The 14,884-nt window shown below is 39.1% G+C and overlaps 1 protein-coding gene across 1 annotated transcript; it reads left to right on the top strand.

The window, feature by feature from the left end:
- Window positions 1-12,702: 12,702 nt before the first annotated feature.
- Window positions 12,703-14,469, top strand: LOC131016748 (trihelix transcription factor ASIL2-like). The gene has a single exon (XM_057945465.1). The coding sequence runs from the start codon at window positions 13,266-13,268 to the stop codon at window positions 14,409-14,411; it is 1,146 nt and encodes a 381-aa protein (XP_057801448.1). The 5' UTR covers window positions 12,703-13,265; the 3' UTR covers window positions 14,412-14,469.
- The last annotated feature ends 415 nt before the right edge of the window (window positions 14,470-14,884 follow it).

Here is a 14,884-nt window from a genome sequence, read left to right as displayed (position 1 = left end):
GGGGGTGATTTTCTTTTTTTTTTTTTAATTTTTTTTCCACATGTATTTTTTATTTCAATTTTTTTTTTCAGATTTTTTTGCCACATGTCAAAAATGAGCCATGTGGAGAATTCCGGATGCCAGCTCGTCGATTCCGGCTGCCACAGTGGCATTTCCGGCGCCGACGTAAGAAAAACCGATCGCCGGATAAATTTGAGACAAAAACAAAAGGTTAGGTATTTAAAAGTAGAAAAATAAAAATAGGTGCAAAAACCAATTCCGTGTAAATGTTAGGGATTTACAGGCAATTAGCCCTTAAATTTATAAATATAATTTGTTACAGTAATTGGTTATCCGTCTTAATGGAGACTTGAATATTAGAAAATAAATATTTATACAAAAATAAGAGATTAATTTTTTTTTTTAATTACGTAGGCATGTTGTCACACCAATTAATTATTTGTCACAGTAACAAATCGACATTACAAAGTAAACACTAATATAAATAAACTAAATAACTAAATATTGAAAATTAGAGAAAATTTTATGTAAGCATACTGATTAATGTTAGAACCAATTTACAAATTATAAACTCGTACCTGTCTCAAATATGATTTAAAAAGATGATTTTACAACTTGTTATCGTCCCAAACTCATATAGTAATACCTGTTTGATGAGGGGTGAAGTATGTATCCCTCTAAGATCATGACACGTGGCCCACCTTATTCAGCATACGATCATAAGAGATCGGTAGTGTTGAGGAACGCTTAACCCCAGATTAGATCAGAGTCAGGTCAAGGATAGGCTGGGTCAGATCAGAGCACGCCAGAGCAGCATGTACTCGACCAGAGTAAGCCAGAGTCAGAAGAAAAGCCCAAGGACAGAACAGAGAAGCCATTGCTGAAAAGACGATTTCAGGGCAGAGCTGAGAGATAACGCCAGAGGCGAAGATTGAAGACAATATCCCGACAAAGAATCTGATACTCATTTTCTTAGATATATTCGCTTAGACCTAGTTAGTTAAGGCGTGTAGCGCGTGTATTAGTGTAAAATTACTATTTTATCCTCCTTGTAACCTCTATAAATAGGGGCACCCTTGAAATAAAACATATGCTCTCTCTATTTTTCCACTATCCGATTCTCTTTAACTTTCTGATATTTACGCTTAACTATGGGAACACAGGTAGATAATAGAAAACTTTCCACCATAAATCTGATAGGTTCAATTCTAGATTCACCACCGTTAATTATCCAAACTAATTTATTATATATACATCTATAAAACTAAATATAATTTGTTATAATAATTGGTTATATATGTCAATAAAATCCGAATATTACATAGTAAATATTCATAATAAATAGTCTAAATACTCGCTAATTAGTCCCTATTCATCTCAACTCTATATAATAATATTCACTAGCTTAAATACGACTATCGTTGTACATGAATTGTATAAATTTTATATTATCATTATATTAATATTATCTAAATAGTGAAATCGAATGAAAAATCGACGTGTATCGTTTTATATAATCTAAATAGTAAAATCGAATGAAAAATAAACATGTAGCATTTTATTTAGATTTTCAATTGACGAATTCTATTGAAAATCTATTATAGTTGTACAAAATTTATAATTTAATATAGATTTTTGAATTGATGAAGTCTTATCAGTATGATATTCAAAATGAAATGGAATGAATGGTGTTGTGTTTTTCATTATAATATTGTAAATAGACATCTCATCACATTTACTTTTGAAAAAATATTTATATTTTAAAAAGATATATGTATTTGTAGTGTTGGAACGAATGAAAAGATACTACTCTCTCAGTTCCAATATTGTTGGCTCGTATTCCTTTTCGGGTCATCCCATATAACATGACTCGTTTCCTCTTTGGGCCATAGTTAGGAGTGTATTTGTTACTTAATTAATAACAGTATAAAACTCTAAATTATACCTTAATTTTCACCCTCCTCCCTCCCCCCCTCAATTCTCTCTCATTTCAGCAGCTCTCTCTCTTTCTCTCTCTCATTTTAGCGGCTCTTTCCACCACTGTCACACCTCCACCAAAGATGTGGAGGCACGGCGAAAGCAAAGGCGCAGTAGTACGTCGACGCAACAGAACGGAGGCGAAACTCTCTCTCTCTCTACTATGCCCACCTTTGTCTCCCATCCCACCACCGCTTCCACCCTATACTCTCCATCGCCTCCATGCAGACAGATTTTTTATATTTGCAGTTTTGATTTTGAAGTTTTGATTTTTGATTTTCGAGCATCAACGATCTTGCAGTTTTGGATTTTGAGATCTTAACTGTGAATAAAATTATACGCTATACAGGCGGAGAGTTGGAGGCGAAAGGATAAATATCCCCGTCCAATGTTTCTTGCCGTTCTTGCCATCTCCCCCTCTTCTCCTCTATTGTTTCCCCATCTTTTTTATCCTCTTTAAATCTTAAAACAAAAAGGTTGAGTTTGAGGAAGTGGTGATTGCTCAAAGTTTTTTTCGAGGGAAGGTGAAACTCACTCAAGGACCTCATTCTCCGGCGACGACACGACGGAGGAGGCGGAGGTTTTCCATAGGCTATCTCTTGATTAACAATGATTTAATATCAATTAAAAATCACACTAAACATGTGGGTCACACATTCCCCCCCTCCCCCTAATTTTGATCTCCTAAATACCCATGCATAAAAGAAACGAGCCATGAATATTGGGACGGAGAGAGTATTAATTTACAACTAAAAAAATTCTTTAGGAATTTTGTGTGATACTATACCATTCAATAAAATAAACCCATTTCGCTTTCGGCAACATAATGCCTGTAATCGATTTTTTTTTAATTTGCTATTATGGAATTTGTAGTATAAATACAATTTTTTGAAATATTATATAAACAAATATTTCATTTTTAAATTTTGGTGATTTAAGTGGTAAAATGTCAAGTAACTTATGATTTTTAGTGCCCTTGATTATCCATGTAATACAAAAATGTAGGCACATGACGGGACAAAATTTACCTAATTGAGAATAATTGAAGTTGTAATTGAAATTAATTTATTTTTCAATGTAAACAATTGTGTATATATAACGATTCTAAACTTAACCTCAAGGAGCATTGTCGCTCTTTTTCCCCTTTGATTATGGGCATTTTAGAGCCCAAGAGAAAATTTCATAAAATTCCTGATGGGTTTTGGCGTTCTCTTAATATGGTTCCGGCTCACCAAAACTCTCGTCTCAACAAAAGTTCTAATATTTGGGTTTTCGCTCACCCTGATGTCGTGACTAATATCATTCTTTCTTCTGAGCAGGCTGTGGTTATGGATTGTATCTGGAACAGTCACAATTTCTGTATTGCCATTGTGCATGGGGCCAACACGAGTATTTTAAGAAGACAACTTTGGCTAGATCTTCTAAGCGTGGCCGATGGCGCCACTATTTTTGCAGGTGATTTTAACGCGGTCAAAGGAGCACATGAACGCAGTAGTGATTGTTTACCTAATGCTGCCTCGTGCAAAGATTTCTGTGAGTTTATTGATGCTTCTGGTTTTATTGAATCTCCTACGATTGGCCTTCAGTTTACGTGGTCGGGCAGACGTTTCATGCCTTCGCATGTGGAATCCAGACTTGATCGTACTTTATTTTCTACGGAGTTTGCTGCTGGTTGGAGCAATATTTATACTCAAGTGCTTCCAAGGATCACATCCGACCACTCGCCCATTATTCTGCGTTGTTGCTCCTCGATCCCTCGAAGCCAAAATTTCTTCAAATTTCTTCATATGTGGACGCTCCATGACTCTTTTCAGGATATGGTGAGGACTTCCTGGAACGAGGAAACTACTACGCGCTGCCCTATCTATACGGTTATGCTGAAGCTTAAGCGACTGCGGGGCGTGATGAAAACGTGGAATAAAACGGTCTTTGGGAATGTGGACAACTTAATTGTGGATACTCAGGAGCAGCTGGTTCAAATTCAATCTCAAATTGCTACGGTTGGGTACACTGATGCTCTTTTCGACGGGGAAGTAGAAGCTCAAGCTAGAATCAATTCGGCTCTTACGAGGAAGAATGATCTTCTCCGGCAGAAATGTCGAGTCTCTTGGCTTAATGATGGTGACCGAAATACCACTTTCTTTCATAATATGCTTAAGTACAAGAAAAAACCTAATCTCATCTCACATATCTCTATTGCGGGAGAGACGGTTTATGATCAAACTGTTATTGGTGATCATATTATTGCCTATTTTTCTAAGCTCTTTGAGGAAGACAATCAAGAAGACCTCGATATTACTTCGGTGGAAGCTGTGATCGATGAGGTTATTGAAGAGGAACACAATAGGTTTCTCACCAAGACCCCTGACGAAGAGGAAATTAAAGCTGCTGTCTGCCTTTTTCGAGAAATCATATCTTCCTACTGGATGTAATTCCAGCGTTATGGTTCTTCTCCCTAAGAAGGAGACCGTTTCTTCGGTGGCTGACCTCAGGCCGATTGTGCTCTCGAATTTCTTCTTTAAGATTTTCTCTAAAATTCTTGCCTGCAGACTCAGTTCTGTTGCCACCAGGTATGTTAGCTCTAATCAATTCGGGTTTATCAGTGGCCGATCTATACACGATTGTATTGTGCTTGGGTCAGAGGGTATTAATTGCATGCGGCGATCTGGAAAGGGCCTTAATATTGCTTGCAAAATTGACATTAAGAAAGCTTTTGATACTCTTCATTGGGATTTCCTCTTGGCGGTGCTAAAAGTTGGAGGATATGATCACAAGTTTATCAACTGGATTAAAATCATCTTGACCTCTGCTCGTCTCTCGATCTTGTATAACGGTCGTTTGCATGGCTATTTTGCATGCTCTCGTGGGGTTCGGCAAGGGGATCCGCTATCGCCCTTACTTTTTGGAATTGCTGAAGATGTTCTTAGCAAGCTCTTTAAAAATTGCGTTGATGCTGGGAAACTTGTTCCTATGAATTATTGTCGAACGCGTCATTTTCCTACTCATCTTCTTTACGCTGATGACATTTTGGTCTTTTGTAAGGCCTCCGAACAAAATGCTAAAACTATTCAGCACATTCTCACGTTCTATGGTTCTATCTCTGGCCAATGGTATAGTCCTGAAAAGTCTCATATTTATTTCACGGAAAAGGTGCCTACGGCGTTAAAAAGAAGTATTAGGCGTGCTTTGAATTTCACGGTTGGGCAACTGCCGTTCGTTTATCTTGGTGTGCCGCTTTTTGTTGGCCGAGTTCGTGCTTCGTACATGAGATCCATTCATGATCGGATCATCCAAAAATTTTCCAGATGGCGTGGACGACATCTTTCTATGGCGGGTAGGGTTTATCTGGTGAAGTCTGTTATCCAGAGTTCTCTTACACACTCAATGATGGTTTACAAGTGGCCACGTTCTTTGTTAAAAGAGCTTGATGCCAAGTGCAGAAACTTTATTTGGACTGGCAACACGGAAAAGCAATCCACTTGCACGGTTGCTTGGGCTCGCGTTTGTGCCACGAAGGAGGAAGGAGGACTCGGAGTTAGATCTTTCTCGTTGATGAATAGAAGTTTCCTTATGAAACGTGCTTGGAGCATTATCGACGGCTCGAATTTTGGTATGGAGATCATGAATAAACGTTATTTGAATAAATTCGGCCATATTAAATCTATTACTGCTCCCTCTTCGGTTTGGCTGGGTATTAGGGATGAAGTTGGGCCTCTTACTAATGATTCTTACTGTTATATTGGCACCGGAGAATACACTAGTTTCTGGAACGACGATTGGCTCGGATATTCTATTGCTAGGAAGTGTGGTGTCCCGCATTATGTCCAGGATTTTCTTCATCATTCTGTTGCTGAGTACTTCTTTGATGGTATTTGGCATTTCACGAGCAACTTTGTTAATGCTTATCCCGAGATTGTTTGTGACATTCTTATTCTTCCCATCGGAGAGGGTAAGGATACTCGATTCTGGCGGCCTTCGCTCCATGGTAATGTCACCGCCTCTTTGGCTTTTGCTCGTCATTGCCATTGTTTCCCAGAAGTTCGTTGGGGGAAGTGGATTTGGGAAAAGTACATACCTATTCGCCGTTCGATGGTTTGTTGGCGGATTCTGCATCGAAGACTTCCCACTCTTGACACTCTCATACGTCAAGGTCTCATTGCGCCTAATCACTGTCCTTTCTGTTTCAGAGATGGTGAAACGATTGAGCATGTTTTCTGGAGCTGCAGTAAAGTACATCCTATTTGGATGGAATTTCTTGCATGGTTCAATAAAGAACATGATATTTATAATGTTGACATTTTTTCTATGTTAGTAGCAGCTTGGGGTTACGATTTCAGCTCTCAATTGGAGAGTTATTGGAAGGCCGGGATCATCACGCTTATTTGGAGCATATGGAGGCAGTGGAACAACTGCATTTTCGAGAATGCCAAGTTTGAGGCTAAAACTGTGATTCACTCGATCAAAGTCTATTTTAGGGAAATGGAGGAGAACTTTAAACTTGGTGCCATGACTAATACTTGGGAAGATCTTTCCATTCTCAAAAGAATTGGGATAAAGGGTAGAGCGTCGCCTCCCCCTGAGTTTGTGAATGTGTACTGGTGGCCTCCGCATAATAACTGGATCAAGGTTAATACTGACGGCTCGGCTACGGGGGCCCCGGGCCGAATTGCTGCTGGTGGCGTCTTTAGAGATAAATATAGTGTGGTTCGTGGCTGTTTTCACAAAAAAAGAGGAGTTGGATTCGCTTTTGAAGCTGAGCTTCTGGCTATCATCACGGCAATCCAAATTGCTCATCATAGGCAATGGCGCTATCTTTGGGTAGAAGCTGACTCCATTTATGTCGTTCGTCTATTACACGAGCGTTCCTCTTCTGTTCCTTGGCGTTTCCTCGCTCTGTGGAAGCAGATTCTGGCTTTACTCTCTGATTTCCAACTTCATGTTACGCACATCTTTAGAGAAGGGAATGCAGTTGCTGATATTTTAGCAGCCGATAGTATGGAGGAAGGTTGGTGGCCTTTGGAAATTGATATCATCAAGACGGCGGTACGCCGGGACATATCCAATCATAGCTATGTTCGACAAATCCGTTAATTTGTATGGGTCTTCTGTTTTGGTTTTAGTTCTCTTTTTCGTTTGGAATAGCTCTTTCAACAAACACTTGGTGGTCGGTTTTTATCTAGCGATTCTCTGGTGGGTTGCAGCGGTTTGCTCTTTGCTGGAATCACTGGATTTCTTAAGTGCTTATGAGATCGGGGTCTGTCCGGAGTGGGAGCTCGCGCGGGGGGGTGTTGGTCCTGTTTTTGGTTCTATTTGGTTTGGTTATTTTTTCGAGCACTTGGTGGTCGTCTCTGGTTGTGATTTTTCAACGGAAGATTATTTCCTTTGCGAAGGATCTAGCTCGAGGTTACGTTTCGTGGATTACTACCGGCGACGGCGTATAACCGGCCGTGTAGTTATTTTGGGTTTGGTTTTTCTGGGGACTTCGCGGCGACGGCGTATCACCGGCCGTGGGGTTCTCGAGGAATGCTCACGGCGACGGCATCTAACCGGCCGCGTAGCTTTCCTTGTTTGTTCGGGCTTACAGCGACGGCGTCTTACCGGCTGTACAGCTCTTTGTGTGGGTTTGAGTTTAGATTCTTTAACTAACTCACGGCGACGGCATATAACCGGCCGTGTTGTTTTCATTGTTTTCGTTTATTTTTTGTCTTTTTTCACGGCGACGGCGTCTAACCGGCCGTGGTGTTTGTTTTGTTGGGATAAAGCCAGGATTGTTTGGGGACGATGGTTAGGCCGGAGTTCTGGAAACTTTCCCTTCCGCTCTTTCCCTTTCGTTTTTTTGCTTAGACGAGTACTCTTTTTCCTTTTCACGGTTTTTCCCACTGGGTTTTCTGTGAAAAGGTTTTAACGAGGCTCGGCCCTTAGTCTACTTTTTCTGTGCTTTCAAGGGTTTTCTTAGGTTTTCTTTTTCTTTTTAATAAAATCGTAATTTAATAAGTATTACATATTTATTTCTAAGTAATTAGATAACTCATATATCTTCACAGTTTTAGGAATTCACACCCCTATTCGAAGGTTATATTTTCAAAATGTATTTCTTAATTATATAGTATATTTTATAGAATAATGTTATTAGATCCACTTAGGCATGACCAATTTGATCAATTTAAATTAACTGAACTCTTTATTTAGTTGAATTAAATTAAATAAACTACAAATAACAACATTTTAATAAATATTGAAAATCTCACACAGAAATATTGACTAACTTAGTGTTATGAAAATTTTAAAAACATAATTTGATTGCATCATCCAACAAAATAAAATGTAATGATAACCTATAAACAATGCAATAGTAAGCCATACAAATTAAATTACGCTTATTTACTAAATATAAATATGAGCTCCACAAATCAAAAGAAGTGTAGATTTTAGGATAAAAAATTTAATTTTGAATCAATATGTTATTAATTGTTGCATTCACAAATGAAGGTGATTGTCTGATGACGAAGAATGTTACTAATTGGTGCATTCACAGTGAAGACGAAGAAAAAGGGGGTTGGGGAGCTCGGTGATTGTCTGATGCATTCACAAATGAAGGTCGATTTTTTTTAAAAGATAATTGAAACTAAAGTTAATTAAATTAATTGGAATTGTTGAATTGTATTAATCTAAATTTAAATTTGAAAATAACCATAAAAGAAACAAATTCACTAAATTTAAATTAATCAACTACACTAATGATGTGACCCACAACACTTTATCACATAAACTACCTCTCCTTAATCTCCGTGCCCAAATGAAGTGTGTCTTCATTATTGGGACGGAGGGAGTACAAATTATCACGCTTCAATATAGAGTTGCAAAACAGCACGTACTATAATCACTTTTCCAATTTAGATTTGAGATTAAGATTATAAATATTTTTTAAACATAAAAATTGTAACATATGTTTATAGAAAATTATAATATTAAACCATATATTATTTGAACGATTATCTTGATTTTTCTTTCACCAAATCCTAAAAAATCATAAATAAAATTATAACATGTATATATAATGTCTTTTAAATGCAATATAAACTATTAACAATAATACCAAAGTGAAGCCTCCAAAACTTGGATATGTCATTCCTAGTGGTTGCTAATTAGGGATAGTCCTAGTTGTTTAGTTTAATTAACATCATTGACAAATAGAGACGGTCAAAGTGAAGCATTCCAAACCAGGAATGTAAATCCTAGTGATTATTGTCACATTGCAGAAGAAATGTTTTTTCACAGAGGGCACCAAATCATTCAAAACCAAATCGAGGCAGTGAACATGCATAGCCAAAGATTTTGAGAGGGATAGTGAATTAGGGAACAAAATCACCTGATCAGAGAAGAGGCAACACACTAGGGCACAAAATACCCAAGAGTTCGAGATACCAGATTTTCCTTTGAACGGTCCACTCAAAGGGGATTAGAGGTACCCTTAGGCGATCCAGGGCACCGAACTCAATATGGAGCCTCACGACTTCATCGATATCAGAAACCTCAGAATCAACTGAGGAATCTTCATCAACTTCCGAATCAGACATCACAACCTCATATAGAGGCCCTTTTCCGGCGATTTCTCTAGAATCGAAAGGGATTTCACGCACCATAGTATTAGGCGAAGATTCATGAGATTGACGGGACCATTCATCTGAAGAAATCATCTTCAAGATGAGAGAAGCGGCTAGAGTTCTAGATCAGAGAGAGAGTGATAGATAATTTTAGAATCGTTGAATAAATGGGTAAATGGGTGGGATAGTGTTAGCTGAATTAAGGTTAGTGTTAATTAATTCAAGTTAATTAACTTAATGAGATTAGTTAAAATAATTTGTGTAGATTTGTAATGACAAATTGTGTAAATAAGTGGGTGTAGGAAGGATTAAAATTAAACGAGTAGTGTGGAACATACTACTAAAAATGGATGCGCCATATTTTTTGTGGACATTCAATTGTGGCATAATGTTCATGGACGGAAGGAGCACCATATAGTTTTTCTATATAGGAATGAAATCATGTAGTACTCAAGTTTTAGGTAGTATGTAGTACTAATTCTAGACCACACATTTGTCCATGTGATACACCAAGAACGTCACATGTGGAGGAGGATTTTTAAGGCATTTCAAGGCAAAATCCGTGTAGGAGTAAAATCAAAATAAAAATTTTGAGTTAAAAAATATATATATAATTTTTTAAATTATTTTAAATTTTTCGAATGTGTCATGTTTTTGATGCATAAGTTTTCACACAAAAATGCATAACATTGCACACAAGAAAGCATAATATTGTACACAAAAATGCATTGCATTCGATCAAGTATTTCTCCCCACCCACCCCCCATCCCTCGATCGATTTTTTTTTTCTAATGAAAGATGACATATTTTTATGCATAATTTTTCATACAAAAATACATAAATATTGTTCAAAAAAATACATTGCATTATACGACCGATCATGTACCTCTCACCGCTGACCCTCCACTCCCTTCCCCCCCTCACCCTGTCTGAACCATGTATAAAATGCATGCATTTTATATGCACTTTTATGCATATTTGTGTTTATACATACATATGCATTTTTGTGTGTAAAATTATGCACAAAAAAAATGACCCCCACCCCCACCCCCAGTAGGATCCATCAAAAACACATATATTTTTGTGTGCAAACTTATGAATGAAAACATGCGAACTTAAAAAAAATTGATCGAGGGTAAGTGGGTGAATCAGCGGTAATATATACCTGATCGGTCGTAAAATACAATGCATTTGTGTGTGCAAACTTTTGTATCAAAAACATTTCAGCTTCAAAAAATCCCCCCAATTTTTTTTTATAATTTTTTATTATTCAAAATTTTTATTCCAATTTTACCCCTGCATGGATTTTATCTTTGAAGGCTTTAAAAGCTCTCTACCACGTGTCGTGTTCTTAACGAGCCACATATATAAAATGAGTGATTTAGATTTAATACTACATACCTAAGGATATGGTACTACCAGAACTCAACTATATATATATATATATATATAGGAAATGATTCCAATGAGAATGGACAAATGTGCTGAGAAATAAGAATGAATCTGGAAAGTTATATTTACAAATTCTATGATTGATATTTAGTTAGATGAGGCGAAATTTTACCTAAGCTCGAATCCTAAAAGAGCGAAAAATTTATTAATTTTTTTAATATCGTTAATCAATACTATATATTGTCTTATTCAACACTATATATTAGTTTATTGAAAGAGATAAAAATTAATTAAATATTGAAAAATTTGGATAATCGAATGACTGTAGTAGTTGCTATTAATGGTAGTATAAGAGCATCCGCAATGGGCTTACTTGATAGCCTACTTGATAGTGGAGGACCACATTGAGTAAGTAGTCTGCATTGGGGTTACTTGATAGCCTACTTGATAACATTAGTTTTGATTTTTATATTTTTCATTTAAATTTAATTGTTCAAATTTAAATAACACAATTTATTTCAAATTTAAAGATGATATTTGGAAGAACAAAGATGATATTTTGCAAGAAAAATTGAAGGATGGAGAAGGAGTGAGTTGTGATGAATGAGTGAGGGAGAAGTATTATTATTTATAGAGAGAAAAGAAGAGAAAAAAAAAAAATAAAAAATAAAAAAAAGTGTCAAACGGCTAAAAGAGCCGTTGAAAAAAAATAATCAAAAAAGCCGTTAAAAGCCGTTGATTTTTTTTTAATTGAGGCGCGTGCACAGCACGCGCCGCTCGAGTACTACATGAGCACTCGAGTAATGCTCGAGTAGACCCCCCCGCAACGCCCCTACATGATGGCAACGCTCTACTCGAGTAAGGCTTTTGAACGTTGCGGATGCTCTAAGGCTTTTGCGGATGCTCTAAGGCTTTTGAACGCACGGATGGTGTTTTCCTTTCAAGATGTCTTCTTGACTCGTGATGTGTTCTTTTGTATCTTTTGGGTTGGGTACACTTATACTCACTTCTATTTATCATATTTATCTTTTAAAAAAAAAATGCAGCGTGACGAGGAGTAAATGATAGGAAGCAGGCACCGCTGCAATAATGAGCAGGAATCAGCCAAGGCAAGTTATTAGTCAATTTGTGTGTATTGGAGTGAGGTGGGCGGCCATCACACACATGTGTGTGAAAGAGAGAGAGAGAGCGGTGGCGTTGATTGAAGTTGATGAATGATGAATGCGATGCTATCCAAGTGTACCGGTTGCCTTGTTGGCCTTTGGCAATCTTGAGACTTTTGTTGGCCACCTGAACTGTACCTGTTACCTGCTGCTGCTGGACTTGATGCTATTTTTTGCTGCATTTTCCTTGGTGTGCTGCTGCTGTCAGTTTCGCTGAGCAATGCTGCAAAGTTCGGCCTCAAATCTAAGCTAGAGGATAGCCTAAACCCCGAAACAGAAATGATCATTGACCACTACAAGCATGATCCATTGAAATATGAAATTTGTTAATACTTACTTGCCTAGTACTTGTATTCCTTTGTAATTTTGTAAAGGCAATGTAATTGATAGTTTTTTGGGGTACCTTCTCTAAAGGTTTCCCTCCCCACTCACCCGCCCCTGCCTATCTCACTTGAGATTGGGAGTTTTGTGGCATCTGTCCCCCACTTGGGTATACCCAAGGTTTTTGTGTACATCTTTTTTCGTTATTTATATACGATGTCTTTTCATCAAAAAAAAAAAAAATAAATATAGAGAGGAGTGAGGATTATAGGTTTAGGTAAGTGGTGGTAGGGTGGGTGGGGATAGGGTGGCGCCGCGTCCGGTGGTGATGGTAGTGGGGTTCACTGCGCGCACACCGCAGCAGCGCATGCTAGCATTCATCACCCCCCTCGGTCACCATCCACCCCCACTCACCCCACCCGCTCTGCCCAATCTCTTTTGCCACTACAACCTCATTCAATCTCTCTCTCTCTCTTTTACCCAATCATTTCAACCACCTCCCAACTCCTACCACCACACTCACCCACCGCATCTTCTTGCTATCGTGCGCTTCATCTTGTTCCAACCCCCCCAATCCCTATCCAGTAGCCGCTAGATAACAAACGCCCCCTCCCCTCCCTCCTCTTCTCCCATCCCATTTATTTCCAATTCATTGCTCTTTCCAACTCATTTCTTGTTCACCAATTATCGATTTTCTTACGCCGCCTTTCTACCGTGCGCTACCTCAGTCAGAACCCCATAGCTGCCTTAATTGCGTGCCAAAATTGATACTTTGTTGGTGTGCCGCCGGCCGCTTAGTTATAACCACATGTCGTCCCCCACCGCAGCCGACGACGCGGTCACGGTGGCTGACTCGGCTGAGAAGCCTCAACGGCGGTTTCCGCCGCCGTGCTGGACCCAAGAAGAGACCTTAGTTCTGATCGAGGCGTACCGAGAGCGCTGGTACGCCCTCCGCCGCGGCTACCTCCGGACGGCGGACTGGGACGCGGTTGCCGCTGCCGTGGCGAGCCACTGCCCCGGCGCATCCCCGGCGAAGACCTCCGCGCAGTGCCGCCACAAGATGGAGAAGCTCCGGCAGCGCTACCGCGCTGAGAAGCAGCGCGCCATCTCCTTCCCGCACCCCGGCGGCCGCTACTTCTCGTCGTGGTTTTTCTTCGAGAATATGGAGGCGATGGAGAACGGCACCGCGCCGCCGGCAACCGGACAGAAGCAGGAGGATTCTGCCGACGGATCTCGATTGAAGTCTTTTATGGATCAGAACATAGTGAAATTGAAGCTCAAATCGAAGAACAGCACCGATCCCGACCCTGAACTAGGGTTCGCCAACGGCGTCAAACCTAAGAGATTCAATTCAGGAGCTCAGATCCCGATCGATTACTCTCCCTACTCGAACGCAGAAATTCCAGATCAAATGCAGGAAAACATCTCTCACGATCACGATCTCGCAAATTGCGGAAGCAGATCTCAAAAAGCTTCGGTCAAATCCAGAGCGAAGAACCCCAGTAAAATGCTCAACAATTTCAACATCAGCGACGGATTCAACCACCAATTATTCCCAGCGCCTATGAGGATCAGAAAGCTTGAGAATTTCGAGGCAAACATGGATCCAGGCAGCATAAGAAGCAGGCACAGTCCAAATGAAGAATTCTGGGCGAAATTTCCCGTGAACCACAAAAATAACAACAGCGGCGGAGCGAAGAGGGCGAGGAGCGCGGTGGAGGAGATCGTGTCGTCGATAAAAATGTTGGGCGAAGGATTCGTGAGAATGGAGAATGCGAAGATGGAGATGGCGCGTGAGATGGAGGCGGCGCGGATGGAGATGGAGATGAAGCGGAACCAAGTGCTGCTGGAATCGCAGAAGCAGATTGTTGATGCGTTTTTGAAGGGATTGTTTGAGCTCAAGAAGAGCAAAAAAATCAAAGCTGCTCCAACTCCCGCAGATTCAGCTCACTAATATATGTATTTTTTTTTTTCATGTTTTCTGATAAATGTTTATATGCATTAGAGAATGGCTGAGATTTTTATGTAGCACTTTCTATAAAATAAATAAGTTAAGTATCAAGGCTCATAAAAAAATATGTTTTATAGCACATTCTCTCTCAATATCTAATGGTCCCCACATATATCACTTCTCTCTCTCAATATCTAATAAAAAAAATTATTAAAAATGTCCACATCCCCACAAAATCTCGGCCACAACACTTCAAATGAAAAAGTAAGTCAATTTTCGAATCTTCTATCAAAATCAATTTTGTCCTATATTGTCTTTTTCTCTCTCTTCCTACACGAACCCTAGCCTCCCGTGTATGCACAGAATTTTCACGCCTCTCACTCTTTTGCTCAAGAAAATTTCCAAGTGAAACCGTGTGTGCACACCATTTCCCTCTCTTGTACAAGCTCAAATTTCACCCAATTTGAGAGCAAAAT

Source organism: Salvia miltiorrhiza, chromosome 3, assembly GCF_028751815.1.
Source record: "Salvia miltiorrhiza cultivar Shanhuang (shh) chromosome 3, IMPLAD_Smil_shh, whole genome shotgun sequence".
NCBI classification, from domain to species: Eukaryota; Viridiplantae; Streptophyta; class Magnoliopsida; order Lamiales; family Lamiaceae; genus Salvia; species Salvia miltiorrhiza.
The sequence above is the reverse complement of the archived record's forward strand: the minus strand, read 5'-3'. Positions and strand labels throughout refer to the sequence as shown.